The sequence below is a fragment of the Diuraphis noxia genome, unplaced genomic scaffold, assembly GCF_037042655.1.
Source record: "Diuraphis noxia isolate RWA-SAM2 unplaced genomic scaffold, SU_Dnox_SAM2 contig0002, whole genome shotgun sequence".
Lineage (NCBI taxonomy): Eukaryota > Metazoa > Arthropoda > Insecta > Hemiptera > Aphididae > Diuraphis > Diuraphis noxia.
Window position 1 is genome coordinate 36,933,206 of NW_028301712.1, and position 25,293 is coordinate 36,958,498.

At 29.5% G+C, this 25,293-nt stretch overlaps 1 protein-coding gene across 1 annotated transcript in view; it reads right to left on the reverse strand.

The window, feature by feature from the left end:
• Window positions 1–25,028, reverse strand: part of LOC107161572 (uncharacterized) — a 54,290-nt gene extending 29,262 nt beyond the window's left edge. The window contains exon 1 of the mRNA XM_015508033.2: window positions 24,563–25,028. Within this exon, the coding sequence (XP_015363519.2) occupies window positions 24,563–24,644 (82 nt within the window). The 5' untranslated portion in view covers window positions 24,645–25,028. The remainder of the gene's footprint in view (window positions 1–24,562) is intronic.
• Window positions 25,029–25,293: the final 265 nt, after the last annotated feature.

Below are 25,293 nucleotides of genomic sequence, written 5' to 3' on the forward strand. Positions count from 1 at the left end.
ACTAAAAAAAAAACAACACATAATCCATAAGGTTAGGATTTTTAACTATAAATTATATTGTCACTTTAACTTTAACATGGACGTCAATGTCCGTAAAGTTTCACATACGACCTCCGTGTTACAATAACTTTCCTGACGGACGACAATTTATATATTTCTCAACCACGGTACCGATGACGATCTTCGTTTCATTCTCTGATATCAGTTTAATATCTGACGTGTTTGTTTACTAAATCATTATTTACAGCCAATATAAATTAGCAGCTCGGCCATGAATGTATTGTTGTGTTATACCGGAAAAAGTGATGATGTATACCTAGGTCCTAGATATAATTTATTATAATTGTTGTACCTATCCCATATACATTAGTTGCTATTTATTATCAGGTAGGCGATTTAGTGTATAGTATAATATATTATGGGTACTCATCGCATTATTGCATACAGTTCATATACTCGTATATAATTACACAAATATAATATTTCGTCATTATGTCAGAAAAAAAATATACATCGCCGGACAATCAGTGAGATCGGTGAATTATCTTTCGCCGTGTATAAATACTTATTATATAGCTGGCGTGTATTCCTTCCTTAATTTACTCTTATACCCGAAATTGACGTTCTTCAAGGACATGCCAGACACGTACAAACAGTTGGCGAAATCCTATACTTAGGTATATATGATATACTCATTACATATCAAATTATATCGCACTAAATATCATACAGTATAGCACACTATATGATATTATAGCTGTAGGTGTTCAGCAGTGTATACACGATGTATGATCAACATTCAACACACATATTATATTATATTATTCACGATATATAGGTACGTCACTGCACAGTAGAAAAAATACGTCGTGCTCAATCAATTTACAGTCCCCCGAATATTATTATGACGTCTACTCCAATGTTAAATATGACGTATCGTACTCGAAGACTACTGGTTTCGAGTTCACAGTTCATGGGCTGCAGGTGTTCTTCATATATGTGTAGGTATCTAAATTACTAATCGGGACTGGAAACGAACTGTAGATGTTTTGAAATTCACGAAACTGTAACCTCTTATTCGGAACCTTAGTTAATTTATTTATTTTTAAGAATCAGATACGACGTTTTGAAGTACAGGGTTTTTCGGTACACTGCGAAAATTTAGCCGCTTCTCGTTATAAGATAAATTTTTTTTTTTTTATCGACCAAAATTCGAAACCAACTCAACACCATATTTTAGTCCCACAGTCACTGTTGTACATAAGTAGATACAAATCGAAAGCTGTTGCGTTTATCCGATGTAGTCTATAGTCTGCAGTCTTCTATTATGGACGGTGGTAATTTTCAAATCTATTCTATAATACGTTATACTTACGTACATATTATAATACGTTTATTACGGTTATTGTTGAACATGCGTGGACGGTGGACAACTGTACCTTATATCATATATTTATAAGTATTAATCATACATTGTGGTGGGCTATCTACGTTAAACACTTGTATTAGGTCGATTAACTATATTTTATACTTAAATATCGAACCAGTTTTCGTCTATGCAAGCGCGGTTCATCTATTTACAAAAACCGTTATCCGCGATTATCGGCGACAAACGCATGACCGGCGAGGATGTTGAAATGGACGGTCATTCTAAGTCATTAGCCAGCTGTCAGTAAATTCTAGACTAAAAAATTGTAACCTATAAACTTTTTAAAGAATGTTATTAGTTTTATCGAGTTATATAAGTAATAATTAATATAAGATGTCAGTAAAAAAATTAAAACATTTGGGATTTTTAAATTGGGTATGGGTATCTTTTATTGTCATCAAATCGGCATGCATGGAAATATAATATAGATATACGAGTATTACAACAAATTTAATTTTGTTTTTAAATTTTATTGAAAATACAATATTGAAAATTGAAATATTCCCTATATTGACTTATATTAGTTATATATCTTATGTAAGTTAATTATGTCCAAAATAGCTATGCATAAGTATTTTTATCATATAATTTAACTCTTAACAGTCAAAACTACTTAATAAAGAACTACCTATATAGACTTCCTCCGATTTAATTTAAAACCATAAAATCGAATTTTTTTATGTACGTTGAATTTTGTCGAATAAAACTTCCCACCTCCCCTCACACACACACCAAACCAATAATTTTTTACAGCATTGATTATAGAATTTGGACATGGTACATGGCACATAGTAATTTAATATCAAAATGATGTCGTCAACGAGACATCGTTTCGATCGTGAAACGGCACAACTGCTGAACTGCCAATATGTAACTATACAATATTATATTCTCGGGCCTCGGCTATCGTCTCGCGTGTTACGAAGTTTACGACCTCATTCACTCGTGGAATTGATACATCGAAGACGATAATATGCACGTGACATGTATACCTACACTGCATCGTTAAATTCGATTTATTTCACCAATTCGTGCGATATGATACGGACATTGGGATGTTAACCAACGTCCAACACAATGACATTATTTGTATTGTTATTTTTATTATTATTATTATTTGCTAGTAACACGGCTTAACACGCGCCGGTATGCAAAACGGACACCGACTCTGTCGCTTTCCAACATTTACATAAGACTGTAATCTAATTATACAGCACGGAGACTCTCAAATCCACCGCCGAAAGAGATAGCGATAAAAATATATCTCCGCGACATAACACGCGCGCTGCCGATATTGAAGAAATGTTATAAGAAATTAAGTATAAAATCCATATAGGTAAGAACGCGATGGAATCACAGTGGAAATTCTCTCGCGGATTCTTCAGTATACCTACCCAATCCGAAACATAAAGAAAAAAATAAAGAAATGTTTATTTACGATCCGTTTCAACGCGGAACACGTTTTTTCATTATTTTTTTTTCGAATATTGTAATAATATTATTATTCTCCTGATTTTAAATGGTTTAGTCTATAAGAAAAACAAAATTAAAACTGGATTTTATTATCGTTCATCTTTGTTCGAGTTAATAGTGGACATATATTATTAATTTATTTGTTATTATACACATAAACTTGCACTTGATGCAACCAGTGTGTTGACATTTGGCTATTTTACATCAAACCATATAGTACTAAAAAAAAAAAATACGTATAGGTATAGCCATTGAAATAAAACTGTTTAGTTTATTATAAGCCAACGATACAGAATTGTAAAAAGAAATTTCTAAAACCACTAAAAATGTAGAAATGTAGAAACTAAACTTTTTTAATAACCATTACTTTTTTCAGATTTTAACTGACAGCGGCGGGGGGGGGGGGGTCCATGTGAATACATCACTGCTGCAGCTTAATAACAACTACTATAATTATAGGATTTTAACTTTAACACAAATCATGGATGCTTAAAGTGTTTGAGATTTGGGGAAGACTGGGAAGAGGGCTGAAATTGAAACTATTTACTAAAGCATTTGTAGATGTAATAAAATACCTGCTAAAATTATTTTCCTTGCTATGCTCGTTTTTAAATATAAAATTTTTATCCATCTAAAATATATAGATATAAAATAAAACTTAGTATATAGCCATATAGGTACCAACCTATAATATATTTTCACTAATTTACTATTTAAACTAGATATGATATATTTCCCCAAGACAATTATATGGATTATATACACATTACTCACTCACATACACTTAAATATTATCTTATTCAATAACTGTATTTAATATTTCTAAATTAGTTAAAAGTTAAACGATCTTGACTCATGTTTGCTCAGAGGTAGTCATTTATAATTAATGGAAATTTGATTGTATTTCCAAATAATTGTTTACCCTGCATCACAAATTATAATTGTCATTATAAAAATGATAAGTAAGTATAACATAAATTTCAAAATGTTTCAGGGGGAAGGGGTATATAGAACTTAAAGATTCATTCTATTTGTACCTGATTCTATAAAACATTCATTATATTATGTAAAAAATATCCAAAACTAACTACCCGATGATTCTGTATTCTTTAACATATTAAAGGTAACTAAAAATAGGTAATTGATTATATTGGATAACATAACTATATAGGTGCGTATTGTTCAATCGTTTATTATGAACACTGTCAGCTATAGGTACGTAGTTTGCGGTTTTCTCGCTCCACAAACCCAGCCAATTAACAAATGTTATTTAATCAATATTTCTGTTGGTAAATTTAACTATAATAGAGTATTATGTTGGTTCATGGTTATGAACTTATCATTCGGTCATGACGATATCACGGTGAAAAAACCTTCCTACGTTTAAAATTATGTATTAATGTCTATAATAGTTATATCGGTGACCGTTTAAATGTAATAGAACAAACATGAACAAACAACAATAAAATGAATATTTTATCCACATATATTAATAATAATAATAATAATAATAATAATAATAATAAACATAATAATGATATACTGACCATAGAGATCAAAATAATAGGTATAACTGTTAACCAATAATACAATGTACATGACGTATTCTAGATTAAAATCGTAGTTTTAATGATGCACACTTGCACATCGCATTTACAATTCCTACGCGTATTGTATAGTGTTGTGTATATAGGTATGCAAGAGAAAGTTGATCTTGAACAATGGATCTATCGTACATTCGTACCCACACACATTTAACATATATTATTGTATATTATAATTGCTGTTGTTAGTAATAGAATCGTCTTTTTCCGTACAATTTATTTTTATTTTTTTTTACGGCGATTGTCAACTAGTTTTTTTTTCATCATCCCATATGCTGTAGAAATTATATTGAGTGTGAAATTTAATTGATGCAGTCTACCACAGCAGCGCCAATGTTCACATTATATATACAATATACATGCGTAGGGTGTTAAGGTGTATTTTTACTTTTTTTCACATCCACATAATATAATATTGTCAATTGTCATATGTCCCTCTTTTATGTTAATGTATGTAGTTGCAGCTAGTAAATTTATAGATAAAGTGACAATCATTATTACTTTCACTTCTTAAATAAACATAAATTTAGTAAGATTATTATAATTTAATGTGTGCGTGATGTTTCACATAGGTAAATTATTATAATAAATTTATTTTACCTGTCCAGCGTGAAACCTATTGAAAATTAAATTTCTGATGTTGGTAATGTAATATTGTACTGCATTATTTCAGCACGAGATACTTGAAATTTAATTTTATGAATATTAAAATTTGAATTTATAAAATACATTATTTATACTCAGACAAGGTACAAAATATTAAATAAATATTATGTTATTAATATTTTTATTAATCACAAGTTTTAGGTAGCAATGTAGGAAAATCACTAATAATAATATCATGTACCTACATATATTATTATATTAGTTTTATTCCAATTAATCTAATTGAATAGGTATTTAGTTAATACAAATATAAGCACTGATTTGAAGATTTGATGATTGATTCATTTGAAAACTTAACTCATTATACACAACAATAATATCTCTTGAAAATATTTTACACGTTCATATAATAATAAATTATACAAACTTTCTTTACGCAATTAAAAACAAATACATAAATGAAATTAATGTATTACGCTATTGCGTATTAAATGAATAAACAAAAATGATTATTATGTAACTTAAAATTATATATACGTAGTGAACAGGGCTCGGATTTTATAGCATTTCTTAATTGTTATCGGATACAGATAAAAATAGTAGAGTGAGTTATAAATTTGTTTTATGAATCTTGGACTCCAAATAAAACATTGTTTAATGCATTTTTTTGCATATTTTAGGTTTTGAGTGCTATTTTTCAAGTTTTGGTGCTATTTTTTAGCTAATTTTCTGCATAAAAAACGTTTAATTTTGTATTTTCATAAATCTATTTTATATTATGTGGTATGAAAAATAAAAAAGTCTGTCATTTATTTTAATTATATTTTGTTTGAATCCATAGTAAAAATGTAAATACCCATATTTTTGTTCATATGAATTAAAATATTTTCTACAGCCATCAAATTAAATTCGATTTTATAAAATTCGTATTCTATGGATCATAATACTTCTATAATACAGACACCTAATCGAGTTTAAATACTGTTTAGTAATGCGTGTCACAACCATTATCGTTATTAGTAATACATTAAAATGTATAAGATAATATAGTAATTCACTATAGCTATTAGCACGGATTTACATGAATAATATCTACTGACGATTAATTCATGCAAAATATTGTGCGCTGCAATATATGATAATCGTGTTGGTTCGCTGTTAATCATCGACAGTATATAATATTATATCAGCGAACGGTGGAATTGTTTCGTGTCCATAATAGGAATATTTTCATGTATAGATATTTACATAAAATAATTTCTATTATCTAATCGGACTACTGCTGACTACGAGACTTCAACTAATTAGCATTCGGATCATATTGTGTGCGGTAGCATCCAACCAGTACGTACAGAAGTCCTTGTGTTAAATACACATACATATATACGCGAGGTTGAGAAAGGGAAAAAAACGTCGTAAATTACAAAAATATTATTATGGTCTTCTGCGCGATGTTCGTATGGGTAAATGCTATGTGTAGTGCGAAAGGTAGCTGACCGAGACCGAGGAGCCGCGGAGCGTGACAAGAGATTTTCATTGCTCTAGGTTTTTATTATCGTCATCGTTATTCCTCTTCTTATATTTCTGCACTCGCTGAAAATTCATCTGTATTGCAATATAAGACATTGGCCGAATTCTGGTTGGGAATAACAACGGAAAAAATAATAAAGCGCATTATAATGCGTTTGGACGTCGCGGGGACATTGACAGATGTGTGAAAAAAACGCTATATGCTGTACGCGTGTACGATATAATAATATATCATATACAATATAATAATATATCATTACAATATTTTCAAAATACGTACAATGGCACAACCTTGGACGATGGGAACACATATGGGGCAGTAGTTGTCGTCGGTTCAAAACGTTCACTAAACGATTGTAAAAGTTGCGCGTGTCGCATGTAGGCATAGAATATATAGCCGCCTTAAGTTTCTTGACGCTATATATTATATGCTACGACAATATTATAAATTATAATAAATATCATACGGTTCGTTGTGTTTCACTAAAATGCACGACATTTATATTTTCGTCAATGATTTACTGAACAATGGATAACAAAAAATGTTGTTATTTATTTTGGCGTCTAATATGTATAAACACTTGTCAACGAGACGTCATTGAAATGCGAGTATACGACGGTGTTAGAGTATTTAAATAGAGGTATATACACAAAGAACAAACTATAAAACATGTCGATTATTTTTATAACACAGTAATATTATGTATTTATGTATTTTATTTGTTTTAAGTAAAGCTCGATCTAGTTGTAATATTAGTAACGATTTATTTATCACAAATATTTTTTTTTATCGTATATGCATTTCAATTGGTTTTAAACAATCGTTTTTATAATACACATTAGTCTATTTTATACATTAAAAAAAAAATACAATTTCCATTATCAAACAGAATGTCAAAAATGTGTTTCAGTAATTTTAATGACTAAATACGACCGTATCTACATACTATTATAAGAACATTTAATACTACCAACCATAAATATTATAATATTTGATGTTTGGATTTTTGTTAATTGTTGAGGATTTTTTAAATATCAAAATTAAGGTATGACAAATTATAGGTTTGCCACAACAACATTACTTGATCGAAAAAGATCAAAAATAATATGATAAAATGTAAAGAATGATAAATTGCGGTAGGTATTTAAAAAACAATTCTGTGAATAAACTACAGACCTCAATAATCTACATAAAATACTCAGAATTCATAATATCGTATTTCGAAGAGTGACTAAAGATATTTTTGATGTTATTCAACGCATGATGTTATGAATTTATGATACGGTTAATCGGAAAAATGGTAGAAAGAAACCGAACAATGATTCTACTGCCTTGTGTCCATACAATTGTACAATGTTACTTTATTAATTATTATTATATATTACCAATTACAAAAAAGTAAGTAAAAGGTATCGCATTCAACAGATGACATAACGGAAATACAATTAAACATTATTTGCAAATTTATATAGCGCTTAACCAGCCCATTTTTATAATCCACAATCCTTTTTTTAAACGTTAATGATTATTGATAGTACAATATTTATATTATGTTAAGTATACTGAAATTCTAGTGAACTTATGTAATCAAAATGAAAAACTGCTAACACCATTCGAATGACGATAAAATACTATTTCATTAATACAAAGACAACATTTAGATTCGATGTTTATTAAATTATATTGTTCAAATAATTTATACAATAGCCAATACGTTTTACGCAATGATTATTTCTGAGTTTTTGAATTCTATTTCGATATATATTGATACCACGCAAAATGGTCCCAAAAACAATAATGAGGCATGTTAACTATAACGACATGTCGAAATATTTGTTACAGTTTTCATTCTGAAGGCAATGGTATTATGCATACACAGCAGGGTGACACGCGAAGTTTTACTAATCTATTAAACGGCGAATAGTGGCGTCGCGAATTGGTTTACAATATAAATTATACGGACAGGCACTTCATGCTGAAATGGTGGATGCTAGTGATGCTACGTAGAATTTCACAGCAGACGGTTGTTAGGTCGAGGTAATTAATATATAAATACAATTTCATACTTTTATATACCTACCAATATTATAGGTACCAATGTATATTAACATAATATAATATAGAGACTATAAATATATACGTATATAAAAACAATCTTGCGTAAGCTTAAAATTTTAGAGTATTATAGTATAATATCATAATAAATATATTACATAAACATGTATAAACAATAAACATAAATTAAATATTAGTATAAGATTGTTTGCATATGCTTAATATATTCAAGATAATTTAGTGAAATGCCTATCTAATAAATTATAATAAATTAATACACTAACCGTACAATACATATTTAGACGGAACCTTCTATTTTAATTTTTTTTATGTATATATTTATAAATTCGTGAAATTATGATGCCTTAATGTTTAAAATACATTAGCTACTTCTGACTGTTTTTTTTTTATAAATAACTATGTATGTGGTTGTGGTTTAGCATTGATCAATTAATGATATTTTTTTTAAATATTTCGTTCATTATATTAGCCATTTAAAATTGGTCTCTATAATGTTAAGGATATACATAAAGTCGGCACAATATATTAATTCGAAATATTACACACATCATATCATTAAAGATTATACATTCGAACCTATTATTGTTATTAATATCAATATTACGACATAGTAGCTTCGCTTAAATGAGAGAAAAGGGGGGCAATAAAACTTTTACGCGAAGGCCATTGTCCGTCTGCTGAGCGATTGGTAAATGTAAGACGCGCCCGTTTATTATCGTTATTAATTTGAATGTGTGTCACGAAAACGATAGCGAAGGTTATGTGCACGCCAACTTCTGATCCTGCGCCGGTTGCAAAACATTTACGTTTGCTACACACGCACGCACGCTGCACACACGCGAATACATATGCATCGCACATTAATCATCACAACGTAATACACGATGGAAAGAGACCGGGCGAAAGTTTTCACCCCCCCCCTGTTTAGTGACAGTTTGTTTGAATATAAATTTGTGCCCCTTCCTATCAATATAAAAATATTCAAACGGGATTTGAGTGTGAAAATAATCATATACCAACGATACGCGATATTTACAATACTTACAACCTACGTGGGTAATATGTACATTATATATTTATAATTTATATAGAATAGGTACTCGTAGTTGGTGCTGTTATAAAAGGTTTATACTTTCCAACCACCCGTTTATTGTACGATCGCGCACCGTTCATATAATTACACTCGTATGTATGTTCTATGCACGTCATGCATTGATGGACCAGATCGGATTTACTGACACGGATGATAAACAAAATGACGGAAGTAGGTGGGTCGTCATAATGAAAATCGATTGACCGATAGACGTCAAAAAAATAAATAAAAACGATGGCGTCAAGGATAATCGGCGACAAGGTGAGGTCCGAAACGAAATTTAAGTTACGTCCTGTTTAGACCAGTATTTGTAAAGCAGATTATCATATAATATTATATATGTACATATATTTAAACTAAGTATAATAATATAATATAGTCATCATAATACCTAGTATACGTATTCGTAATAATTATGTGAGTGTATTTTAGACTTGTCCGGATTCGTAAAAAGTAAGAGTGCAGTTCGCAGATCTTTACAGCTACTTTCTAACAATCGTATTAAGTAGGTAGAAAATTACGTTTCCGTGTGTATGGGTGTGTGAATGTCCAATGAGTCAAAACGGTTCATTAAATTATGAACAAAAAATATTAATCTGATATTACGAGTATATTTACATTTTACTTAATGACAATTTTTATTTTGTCCACACAAAAATTAATTACCTCTCTTTTTAGTAAATTATTGTAAAACTATTATTACTATATTATATGTATACGTATATTATAAGACCGGGTTGATGTTAATTATATATCAATTTCAACAATAAATTTGAAGCCTAGGTATGTATATAGGTATTTAAATTCAATTCAAACTTGTGTGTGGAAAAAAATATTAATTATTAGAGAGAATAAATAATATTGTATACACATATTGTGCAGACATATGGAGGGAATCGGATTGATTCATGCGAAACAATTTTTGACGGTGTGTTGCAAACGCCAGGAAATTTACAATTGAACTGTCGGTACAGACCTTGAAATAGGAAGGCACGTACATAGGAAAATATTCAATAACCAAGTTGGAATTTATGAATAAAATTTGAATTTCCGCTCATTTGACCAATCTGAGAAAAAAAAACAAAACAAAACTCCGAGCAGAGAAAATAACAATACAGGCATACAACAGTATATTGCCAAACAAGCGCACTAACCGGATGGTCTTGCACGAGCACCAAATCAACAAATGACCTTGGAGAGTTTCCCTCAGAGTATAGGTAATATATATATAGTATAGTTAGTAGTTACCCACTTACCCTATTATACAGCCCCGCACGCTGTTCAATTCTTCAGAGGAAAATAAATGTTTGGTTTTTACAATTTATGCATGATAATATTATTATTGTTTTGAAACATAAAAAAATTTTGTTGATTTAAGGTAGGTCATCGATTCACTTTTGGAAAATATTATGAAAGTACATATATAAGTAGGCTTGATTTTACCGTAAGTATTTTCAAACGTATGATACATTATATATGTAACCGGAAAGAAAAGGAGACAATTATTCTGGGGATGTGAAGAAATTTTGAATTTAATATCGTGAGAATTCAGTATGTGTTGATTATAATAATTATATAAAACTTGTGAATTTCTCTGCACATAATTGACGGATTCGTAGGTACTTTGTTCAACGCGACCAACGCGTAAATATACGCGTCGATTCATTATAACGTTATATATTGAATAAAATAAAAGACCTAGACTTGCATCCTCCTCGTGATGGAAAAATGTAATGAATAATTTCAATAAAATGTAGGTATATTGATATCAGTAGACTTTTTCTGGCTTCTGGTTATAGTATAGATACTGACATAGTGACATTACAATATTTTTAACTTATTAAACCAAAAACTATGTAATTAATTTTTATAATGAAACTGGCAGACTGTTAATAAATTGGTTTTATTGTTGGACATGTGGATATACTTTGAGTAGTTGTATATTATGGTTAAGATCTAAAAGCTTAGTCGCTTAGGTGCCTATATAAGTTAAAAAACGAATTAAAATATTACCGACGCATCCATCCTTCAATGGTAAATTATTATTCGCGCAATAAACGGTCGATTCGTGATAATAATCGCAATTTCAACCTTCACACTTCAGCTCACATACACTACACTTTTCCGATGATTTTTTAGCAGTTCGCTTCACGCACGGGTTCATCCGTGAATTTAATGTTGTTTTTTTTCTGTTTTTTTACTTTTCTGAACATGGTATAAGTTTTTCCTGTTTTTACCATCGACCGTTACGATTCATGCCAGATAACTACAGCTACAAAAATACCCACTCTTCCTTCGAAAAGAATATCCAGAAAACCACGTACGGGACATGGTACATCGGTTTATAAACCTAGGGGCATGTGTACACATGTATATATATATATACTATTCACGATTCTATTCACACGATAATTCTGTGGCGAATATTCTTTTATACGTATGCCTACCTATATAAACATGAATAATAAAGAACCGTTCAAACGTCGTGCAATTATGTAACGAGGCAACTGTATCTGACGTGCAACCTCTGAGTGACCCTAGGAGGGGGGGAGACTAACTCAAATAGCGACGGAAAATATAATAATTATCACTTAATTGCTGCTAATGCTCTCCGTCTATTTGTATTGTATTCGGCAATAAATATTATATTATTATATATGTGGCAGCCACTGTACACCGTACATATCGAATGGGATGGTTACGAAAACTTATCATGTACCTAACCTGCAAAGCGTCACGATAACTTAGAAGCAAAGTGAGCGGCTGTAAGAAGCTATTGGATGAAAGAGGACATTGAAATGTCACAAACCTATTGCATATTAATATTTTATTTCTTGAATATAGATATAGCACTAAAATGTAACTAAAATAAAACATATTCAGTTATATTATTATTGTTAACGATATGTTTTTATCTCTCTCTATTTTCTCTCATAGTATTTTTGTTTTTCGATCCAACTTACCTTGATAAATAAATATAACTGTATTTTGTGTGAACGATACTTTCATTCCTGTCCGTTTCAAAATTAAACATTTTAGATATATTATACTCCCTAACTTTATATTTTGGAGTAAAAATTGAAAATAAATATTTTACAATCATTTAATTTTTTGTTTAATAATTATAATCTAACAAAATTATATTTAAGTATTGCATAACACAAAATAATACCACAATAATACAATTTAAACAATGTTCATAAAATAAAATAAATAACTTAATCAATTTTTTTAAATTGTTTAAAATTGTATAATAATATAATATATAGGTACTTAATATATATACCCTATAACCTAACCTAATTATGATTTAAATATTTATTACAAAACAAAAATGCAATAAAAATCAAGAGTTAAAACTTTAAAAGCTTAAAATATTATAAGACCTCTTAATTACAGTAACTACACTTTTTTAATATTGTACTTAAGGTTTAATGCAAGATAGAACATATTATCTTAATTTACCTCGTTCGAAGGTTGAAAAAGTGAAGAAGTCGGTTGAAAAATGATTAACAATAAAATCAATATTTTATCAAAGCCTTTCATCACCTTTATATTAAAACAACAAACAAAAAATTTTCTTAAGTCCAAACTGTAGTATACGTATTATATAAAATGTTCCCTTTATAACCAAAGTATCATCGATGTTATTGTTTATAAACTATACACACACACACACTTATATATATAATACAATCAGATAATTATATATGTAACATCCATGTGTATACGCACGTCGCGATTGAACTCTTTCTTTCGTTCGCTCAACTTGTAAATATACAATATTTCATCCCATATAACACTAAGCCCACGACATCCGCTCGATCATGCAGAGTCAATGCGGCGCGACGGTGGTGTGCCCTCTTATAAATACACGCGCTAGTCTCACTGTCCATAATATAATCTCCACATACATTATTATACACTCGATATATATAAATATAACCGATGTCTGTGTGACGCGCGGTGTTGCAACAGTTAAGTAGCGCGACATATTTATGTGCGTATAGCGAACCGTACAGAGTTATCCAAGCTAAAAAGCATCATCCATAAATACAAATCTACCGAAACAGGTTTTGTGTACGTGGTTTACGACATTTGGAGATGTAGTGAATTATTAATTTGTGAGGGTATGCTCGTAACACGATTTTCCAGTTCCGCTGCGAAACGACTGAAACGGCGTTGAACTTGATCCGGTATACTAGACTCCCGCATAGTGTGTGTACACGCGTGATGCTAGCACATACTGCACAGATTTCCCGAAAGTTTGAGATATCGGGTTCCTATATATAGTGGCTATTTTATTCTCGTGGTGTTATACCATGTAATCATGCCATGTGGATACACTCGCTAATAGTTAGATAGGTTTCACATCCGATAAACACCGTGCGCCATAAAATATCATAGCTGACTATGCCATGAGCATTCTTTTTACGTAAAAAGTATCTTTCCGGCAAAGGGCAAAGTTGTCCGTATTTGTTTAACAGATTTAACGAGCGTGTATTAAACCGTATGTTGACGACTGTCGAGACACACGCATTACATGTGCATGACACAGCCGCTCGACCCAGATCTCAAGTCTTCCGTTAGATGACTGGCCGAGTTAAGTTTTGACATTAACACATTAACGCTTATCTGTCGGTTCAATTGATCCAAGTGAGTGGGTAAACTAACACGGTACCGTCGGTACCATCATATTAATACAATCGATCGTGGACTACATTATTCACTCGTTTTTACATTTGAAAAATCTATTGACATCCGTTAATTTTACCATACCTTAGGATCTTTTTTTGTTTTTACTTTTAAACTTAACTTATGTTATTTCTTCACTTAAAATTATTGTATTTATGTATTTGATACAAAATATATAATACGTAATATTGATTCCTATTAAATAATAGGTACTCCATACATACCTACTCAAAAATATATTTATTTATTAATTATTTTTGATAGTTCACAGTAGTTTTAAAAAACCAGTAGACCTATTATTACTGAAGTGTTTAAGAAGATGCTATACCCATATGTGTTGTCTTCGTCTGACAAATGCAAAACATAACAAAAATGGTTTTGGGCGTAAAAGAACTGAGAAGTTTACCTACAGGCATAACTAAGAAACAAAATTTCTCCACCATAAAGAGCAGAATTTTGGCTGTGAAATTTCGTTTTAATGTTTTCGATACGGAACTACGAAAAAAAAATTGTTCAAGTTGGAAAAACACAACAGTAATGGATTTTGAAACAATAAGAACTTTTTTTGTATAAGTGATATCAAAAAAAGTAGATAAATAAATAAAAACGATATTTCGCAGATAATGTCCTTATTGCAGTTTTTTTTCGTATGGCGCTATGTCCGGGAGTAGGCACGAAGTCCTAGTTCGGACGCCTATTTGACAGAATTTCTATTGGGGCACCCGTAATAGGTTTCTGACATGTCCCGGAGTGGGAGATGGCGGCACTTGTTCTCCGGACACCGTGACTTGCCCGGAGAAAAATGTCATTGCAGTTATATTGTTTGAAGTCGTAACTACTATAACTCGAATAACTACAGCCTAAGTGATTCCATCTCACGCAAAACATTTTTTGGTATGTTGTACGGAGATGACACATGCGGGTGTAGCGTCCTCTTAAAATAATTTTTGCTTTTTAATATATAATATCTTTGTAAATAAATAACCCTATTATACAAATTAGGTACAGTTGACAAAAGTTAGTAAAGTTATATACATTAATCAACAACTTGTAATTGGCATTGAGATGTCCCCTAATCGCAAATCGACGTGACTGGGAAAATTAACGTTCCTACTATAGATTGTCTATAATATTCGACTAGTATAAAAACATTTATTTAATAGAATTTTCTATTATCTTATATACATTTTTATTGAATAGATATTTTAAATACAGAGTAACAAACTAAATTTTGATACAATTATTTCAGTTTAGGCACCACCTGATAAGTTTTACTGGAGTACATATATAGATGAAAAAGTTATAATCTAAAATAAACAAATATTGTGTATAATTTGTTATAATATATTATAGAATACAGTCTTTACGCGTTTCATCATCTCTAAATTATTTTTAAAAATTATTTAATCAAAATAACTTGTATGGTAAAAAAAAAAAAATCGATGATGAGAAAAAAAATATTGAACAAATTTTAAATAGTACGTTTAAAATTTTTTAAGGCAAAATATAAAACAATAAAACTTAGTATTTTCTTTAAAAAATTCGACACCTTATATAATTTGTACATTTACCATAATATACACTGTACGTGCATTGTACAATAAAGAGTATAACCCAGTAAATAATTATTTTTCTAAGTTTTATTACCAATGACTATACATAACTACATACCTATATATAATGTCCTTAACATTATAACATTTCGATGATAATATATCCTATATTTTAATTCATCTTTACTTATTTTTTAATATTTTTATAAGTATATAAATGAGTAATTATCATTATATAACTAATATTAGAAGTTAGTTTTAAAACTCTAAAAACAAAATAAATTTTTTTTAATGTAAATTACTTATCGTATCAGTTGAACACCAGATATAGTACCTATCATATACATATTATACAACCAGTTATACATTTATCAGAATCTAGATAGTTTGCGCTTAGTCAGTGCATTATCATTTCGTTCGCTGTTTTCCGCCATTTGTAATATTTTTCATCGTAGCAAAACAGCATAAATCAACAGAAAAGAAACCCATAAATAACTACGTAGAACTTCTCTATGAAATCAAATGACGCTTCTTAAACCAGAATCGTATATAGATACAGACTTGTAGTATATAATATAACTGCTCCAGTCTAGAATATTATAGAATATTTATATACCTACGTGCATATACAGAAAATATATTGGTTTTTATGTTCCAATTACATTGTCCATATACGATTTTCATATATTCATAACATTATGTACCGAATGCGATTTGTTGGTCGAGGATTAAGCTTAGGAAAATATGTTTTTTTTCTATATATAATATATATTATTGATTATGACATAATATCAGTAAATAATAATGTATATGTATATACATACATTATAAATGTACAATATACACGAAGTAAGTTTTTATTTTACGAGTTCATGCAAGTCCATGTTGTCATTTTATCTTATATGTAACGTTCTACTTATGTCTTGTAACTAACGATAACCACTATCTGTACCTATTACAGCCTGACTGAACTAACTGTATCAAGTGAATCATGATCACAAACCAATAAATAGCAACTATCGTACAGCCAAATGATTAATACGTCATAAAAATGTGCTTTATATAAATTATTTAATAAGAATATAATATGATACTCTTACAGCTTACCGTACATATAATGGCACAGTGCACACAGTTTTTATATATAGTTTACCGTAAAATAAAAAAATAACTATTATTAATAGTTAAAAAAAAGTAGATCCAAATACTTCTGTATAAAGTATATTCATAATATTTCAAATAATGTACCAATTTTTCATGAGGAAGTAAATTTCAAAATGAAAATTAACAAAAGAACCTCATTATGCTATTATGTTAAAGCGGATCAAACAACTATATAGCCTATAATATATTATAATACGGACGTCCGATTTCTCCCTTAATAATATTTTTATATTATAATCCCGACAACCATCGTCTTAACCATTTATAACCACTGTGGCAGATTACAAAATTCTAGTCACGTATATTGAGACTGTATATTTGATATGTTCATTTAAGGTTTATGCATTATAACTCTCATGTAAACAATGTGTAGATCTTTGGATTTATAAAATACAGTCACCTTGAAAAACTAAAAATTTCCATATAAAATAATATCATTGCATGGACCCTCAGCGAAAAATCAATTTAATTTCTCTGGTTTTCGCCTCGAGGTCTATTGTTCCATCGAAATTCCTGACGTGCAAAGCATAATTTGATTATCTTCGATAATAACGTAGGTACCTATAATATGGTCAAAACTTAACCATGGTAATACTACCGAGGTTCATTATAAAAATTATACACACACACTCACATTTATTTTACATATTACATATTATAGTCGTACCTATGTATATTTATACGTATTTACAACCATACATGTTCAATAGACCCGTAGGTGATGTAATTATCAACACCAAATAAGGACAATATATATTACACAAAGAAAAGTAATCATGGATGAGCAGGGCAGATTCAACGGCCCGGGGCTGTGTAAAAGTATCTTCCATTAAGTATTGTTATTATCACTGTAAGGGAACTACCTGTATATACCTATGTATATATAAGCACTACTATATTGCTACAATTGAATGAGGAGACCATTAGCCTCAAGTCATTTCGCTTGTGTTTCGCAAGTAGGTAATGTGCGATTGGTTTTTCATTGATATTTGATTATGGGAATATCGTTCACGCGTAACACAACTACTATATTATATGTTATAGTATTGGCCTCTGACGACGACAAAATTATTAAATAGGTTTTAAACTAAACAGGATGTGATGTTACAAACAAGACATAGGTGCCTATCAAATTAAAATAAAGATTTGAATATTCATCGATGATTAAATTTTTCAATCAATAACGTAATAAAAATATAAAAAAATATGGAGATATGTTGTTTTGTGGTTATAATATTATACTAGCTGTTATTATAATTAAAAGTCAATACCAACGTACTGTTGAACGATGATATGTAAATAGATTTATTTAAAATTTGCACAACTAGAAAAATTGTATTTTTTTTTTTTAATTGTTAAGTCCTTATAACAAAACATAATGAGGAACTTATATTACAATTTCAAACCCTTATAGATAAAAAAGTGAAATTTTTTTAAATTTCAACTAACACAAAATAATTCAATAATTTTCCTAATTTTGTAAAAATGTTAACTTCAAATTTGCTTATAAATAAAAAATTGCATAATTATATTATCAATATTTTTAAACTGTGGTATTATTAGATATTATGCAGTAGACACACGTCAGTACTACTAGCATAATTAATGAATAAATTAAAATAAAATTGCATAGTATTTTGTTACTCTAGTAGTCTAAAAACTAAAATATACAATATTATTGTAAAACCAATGCAACATATTCGTGATTGCTCCGCTCAGAATATATAAGGCCGTGCAGTTAAAGTATTCAATATTCCATCGGTTTTTGACCAACCGTATTCCCTACGCCAGTTTTCTTAATTGTATTACAATATTATGTCAAATTTGTGATGGTCATTATTCAATACATCATTATATATGATGTTCGATAACGGTCATCGTCATAATAAGGATAAGAATTCTCAAATACATAATTTAAAAAATTTAATTTTGTGTATTTTACTGGGCAAAATATAGTAGATCATCAAGAATTAAAAACACCTTAAGCATTAAATTAAAATTTATGTTTTACTACCAACTTATAAAGTGGTCAACAAAATAATCACTATTCTAGCATATTGAAAACTATAACTTATAAGTGACTAAACTAATTATAAGTCATTGAAATAAATTAATGAAGTAATTTGTAAAAATGAGTGTTGTGTAAAAAAGTTCATACCATATTATAGGTATATAAAAATTAAATTAATAAAAGAAATGTTAAATAATAAATATTATTTTGTTTTAATATCAAGCACAGAATCAGTTCAGCCTCCGGATACGGGTCATGGAAGAGCGGTTTCTACCTACTACAATAATATAAAATACATATAGGTAATATACAAGTACGTATATCATGCAATTAACCTCAATGTACTGTATATTGTACATGTGTACTGTGCAATGTACTAAATATATCCTATATTTTAATTACATCGCTAGTATTACAACATAACAACGTGCTTATAACAGGATCTTTAAAACGTACGATAGCAACAAATAATATCAATAAAAAAACGGTGGTAAAAATCTTCTTCTGGTGACAAGTAGATTTCTAATTGTATGCTTAAAATGTATCGCTTCAATAATTGTCGTTAAAACAAGGATTTTTTTTATGATTATACAATGAGGAACATCATGGCCGTATCACAGTCTGACTTAAGATGATTACATTTGAAGGTAACCGATAAATAATTCCACAGTAAAGAGTAGTTTTCCTCAATGTAAAGAACAAATATTATATCAATTATCGTTAGTAAATACAAAAGAAAATATCTGTTTTTATATCTTTTATTAGTATAATATAAACATGCCCTAAATATGCTTAATGATACATATAAAGACAGTAAGAATATTATAATATTTATAGGTACTGTACCTAGGCAATATTTTTTTAATTTAAAATTTGAATACTTATAAGTTATAAGTTAAAAAGCACTTAGAATTTTATTACGAGAAGCCATATTATTTCAAAAACCTTTACGCTCGCATATATGTATATAATATAGTATTATACGACATTATTAAGGTTAAGAATTTAAAAATAAATTTTAAAAAAAAGAGTTAAGGTAACTTCAACACTGAGTTCGTTTAGATCAATACAATAAGAGGTTAAATAAGTTTCATCTTTTTTTTTTTTAAGAAAAAAATTCAAAAAGGCCTCGAACTTAAAATTATATAAACTCACTTGATTTTTAAAGATAGCTCTAAATGCAATTCATGTTGGTCAAGGGTGTAAATGACAAAATGTGGGAGGAATAGTTAAAAAAAAATACAACTATGAAAATGACAATGGAACCCGTATAATAAACTAAGATAATGTACGTGGAATATTTTAACAATGGCCGCATTAGTTATTACAGGTATAATTATGTCGATGGTAAAAATAAAAAAAATAAATAGATTTTTGACTTATCATAATCTAGCACCATAGGCCACGCATGCGTAGATTCTCGTTAAGAATAACATTACATATTAGCCATTATTGGTATAATACTGTAAACCAATAGTTTTATTTTGAAAATTTGCAGATCGAACTAGCGTCTTTGCTTTTGTATTTATAAGCCCTATTGTATACACGAATGGTATAATTACATGCAAAAACATGCATATCACTGGCAAGAGAAATACTCCTTTGAACATAGCCGACAGACTTAATGCGGTCGAGATGTATGGCAAGAGATATGTGCTGATAGGTATTGTGACTACCTATTGGAAACGTATGTGTATATTCTATAATATATTCAATGGAAAAATGATACGTAGTTTATTATCACGGCACATGTAGGTAGATAGGCAGGTACGGACCAAATAGGTCCAATAATGAAGTCGAATAGTAAGTTGTTGCGATAAAGATGATATTTATTAGAGCTACAACGGATATACTATGAGTGCATACGCGGGGAACGTCTTGTCTCTATCATTTTCTTTTGCTTCGTATTAAATATATATTATAGTTTTAGCGACAAAGAAGAATGTTTCCATCTTTGAACGAGTCTGGTTCAGATGGAGCATAAATACGTATTGCTAGTTTTAAATAATTCGATAATAAAATCAGACGACACTGCGAGCTGAATTAATGCATTGTTCTAGTGACAAAACAATCAGTTTTGTCAAGATAACATTATATACTAAGGAATACAATTCGTACGAGTGTGCGTATGCGTATGCATATTGACTGTATTCAGTATTGTAATATATTTTATATCCTCCATAAACTCTTGTCGTTTTCCATTATCAATTGAGGCTGTATTTGACTTTCATCGAAATCGTTTTTCACGTTCTTAACATATTTTACGTTTATCTAGTAGGTATTTAGGTATCACTGTAGCCTATAATGCAGTATCCATTGTTGCCTCGCATTTACTTGACAAGTATTTTTCTTTACTAAAATTGTATTCAAGTTTTGATGTGATGTCTTCTATAGGTACAGTAACGAACAAACTCAGATGTTTGGTTTTTAGTACGAAGACCTTATTATATTACACTGTGATAAATCTATTCTTATATAGAAACTTCTCTATGTGCGATATATATTTATATATAAAATCTGACAAACCGTTATGCTCGTAGTGAATGTACAGAATAATGTAAACATATAACATGTTATTGTTATTATATTATGTAGCTGTCACCTAAACATATTTTTTGAACAATTCTTATTTCGTGACGAACTTATTTAAAAATCGTGGTTAAAAAACACTTGGAAATTTTCGTCGAAATAGTGACGGTTAAATTTGCATATAGAAAATTCCATTAATATAATAATATATTATACTATACAAAAATCGAATTTAGATAAATGCATAATAATAATTAATAACAACAGACGTGTATGCGACTACAGTATTTATTATATGTATTTCTATGTGTAGTAAAATTAAATTTTAATACTTGAGAATAAACTGAGAAATACATTTTCACCACTAAGAGGTATTTTGATTTTTAAGTTTAAAACCCTTATCAGGTTATTTTAATAATACAGTAAAAGTTAAGTATAGACGCATTAGTATTACATTATATAAGTCTCCACCAAATGAATGATTTATTCTTTAAGGTACCTGGAAGTATACTCTAACACTGTGATTGTCATAATCTAAGTACAATTTTAGAGTAAATGAGTAACTAAATATATGTTATCAAATTAGTAAAAGCGAATAGGATTAAGACACTCGTCATTAATTGATTGTAATACCTACAAATAAAAATTAATTATTAATGGATTAAACATTTTCTATGCTGATACGGACTTTTAACATTACTTAGGTTACCTACTGGGTACTACTTGGGCGATTGTAAACTCTCCTGATGCTAAACTCTCCCGGGTCTACTCCAGTACTACCTGACGGAAACGTGTAAACTCTCCCGGGTTTATTCCTGTACTACCTAACGGAAATATGTAAACTCTCCCAGGTCTAGTAAAAATCATAAAATAAATTTAATATACATTTAAGTTGCGTTTGAAAATATTCGATCAAATATAATAACAATATAAATTAATGTCTTTAGATGCTATGAGCTATAATATTATAGTCAAAATTGAAAATACAATAAAAAATAAAATTTCAAAATTTCAAAAAATCTAATATACATTTAAGTTTCTTTTAAAAATAGTCAATAATAATAATGATATAAGTTACAAATACAAAATATATGTAAAAATGTTAAAATTATTGTTTTTGATAATAAGAACATACAGATTTTAAAAAAGTTAGGGATTATATTTGTTTTTTCTAAAAAAATGTTTTAACATTTAAAACAACTCAGGAAAGTTAACATACTTAGGTAACTATAAAGTTAACACGGGAGAGCTCACACATTTACTTTAGGTAAACATAATTTTGACCCGAGGAGTTTACACATTTACTTCAGGTAAACATAATATTAACCCGCGAGAGTTTACCATCGGGAGAGTTTACCACCACCCAACTACTTATATACGAAAAGTGGTTGCTAATTATCACAGAATTTATTTTAAATATTAAGAATAAGCAAATTTAAATCAACTTTAACTTTTAAGTTTAAACGACCATATTGTGTTAACTTCAAAACGATCTTTTAAAGTATTTATTAATGAATCAATTATTTGTGAAAAGGAAAATGATGAAGTTCATAAACCAACCTTTCAAGCAATTAAAAAAAAAGTTTACAACACATGATAACTATAAACATTTGAATGATTTTATACGATTAATTGTATATAATTGCCTTTAATAAACTATTATATGAATTTTAGTACTTTCAAAAGTAAATAACCCATCTACATAGCCACAAATCATGTTATACATTTATAAATAGTAGCATTTTCTGAAAAACCGTGACTTTAGGTATAACATTTCGTAAATAAATAAAATTATTCATATTAGATCTGGATTCTGTGGACAGCAGTATAATGCCTGTTTAACTGTATACACACAATTATCCAACAGTAAGTTTCGAAACTTTCAGCATTTAAGATAATCTTAACATTTTAGGTATTATATATTCTATGAAAACATTAAGTTTGCCTTAAATTGTTTGATATGGTGGGTGTATATTAAAACCTAAACAATAAAAGATAATATCTAATGTTTGTTTTTTATAGGTATACTTGTATTTGATTGTAATAAAAATCAAATGCCCATATATAAAAATAAGTATTAAATGCAACTTAAAACGTGTGCTTGGTGGAAGACGGAAGTCACTGTGCGTTTTCCCACTCCTAGGACCAAGTTCGTATAATACTAAAATATTCATGCCTAGCGGTTAAATGTACTTAAAAAAATATAATGTTGGTATATAACATAAGTATGGTATATGTATAATATATTATAATTACAAATAAAAAGAAAAACTAATGAATATAGCAGTATAGTACCTATATATTTGTAACTAAATCTGACGTCTGTATGTCTAATATTAATTACGGAATAGCATTAATTTTGAAATCAATACTAATACACTAATTGCTGATTTTAATACAGTAATACTCAAGTTTATAACTAATAACAATGTTCACCCATATTATCCATATCAAATGCGCAGATAAAAATATAATAAAGACGCTCTCCCTTATGTATGTGCAATAAGCTGCTTTGTGGTATGCAAATATCATGAATATGATATACAATTTGTTGATCATAATATTCATACTCTTCTTAGGAGCGTTAAAAAAATCGCGTATTTTATCACATTTCTACCCAGCAAGAAAGTATAGCTCTCTAGACATACACCTTCAGTTCCAAAAAAAAATTGATTAAAATAATAACTGGTACCTAACACCTAAGCAACTATCATCTACCTATAAATGTATCATACACATTATAGTATCCATAAAAACAACCAAACGAACTTAGATTTAAAATATATTGTCTCAAATACCTTTGATCAGTTGAGCGGCAGAAACGGCAGAAACGACCAATAATACGAGGAACGCGCACCAAAGGCCGCACTTGCACAGCATCTTAACGGTCCAAATTACTCGTATCCATTATGGTTTTTACGCAGCTCCGGTTCAAAGTTATCCGAGAAATCACGCAGGGACGACACTAGAACTACACAAATTTTGCCATCGGTTCGCGTTCGCACAGTAATATTATTATGATTATAATTTTAACACACACACATTTCGGTATTTAACCCATTTTATAATTATACTGACCATTTATAAATGATAATCACTCAAAATTTATCACAAAAATAGTAAATAGTATTGAATATAATATAATATGTGTGTTTGAACATTTATCGATACGATCGATGACGCACGACTAAACTAATTGAAAAAGTAGATAAATTAATAAAACGAACGACACAAAGTAGGAAGAGCCACGACCGGCGTGCGAGACAGACTGACTAGTCAATCTGGCCGTGTCTGGTTTTGGCGGCACGCGGTCGCTGTACAACACGCTTACCACAGCGCCACCTATAAGATCGGTTCAGTCGACGTTATTTGTGCTTTGCACGTACCGTTTTTGGACATCGTTTCAAATTGTTGAGTACCAAAGCCCAAAAGTTTATTTAACATTTAACTCAATTTCCGTCTGCCATGCCCCATGGGTCAAGAAGACTGAACTGTTTTTGGATAACCGATTTCCCGTGATTTATGAATT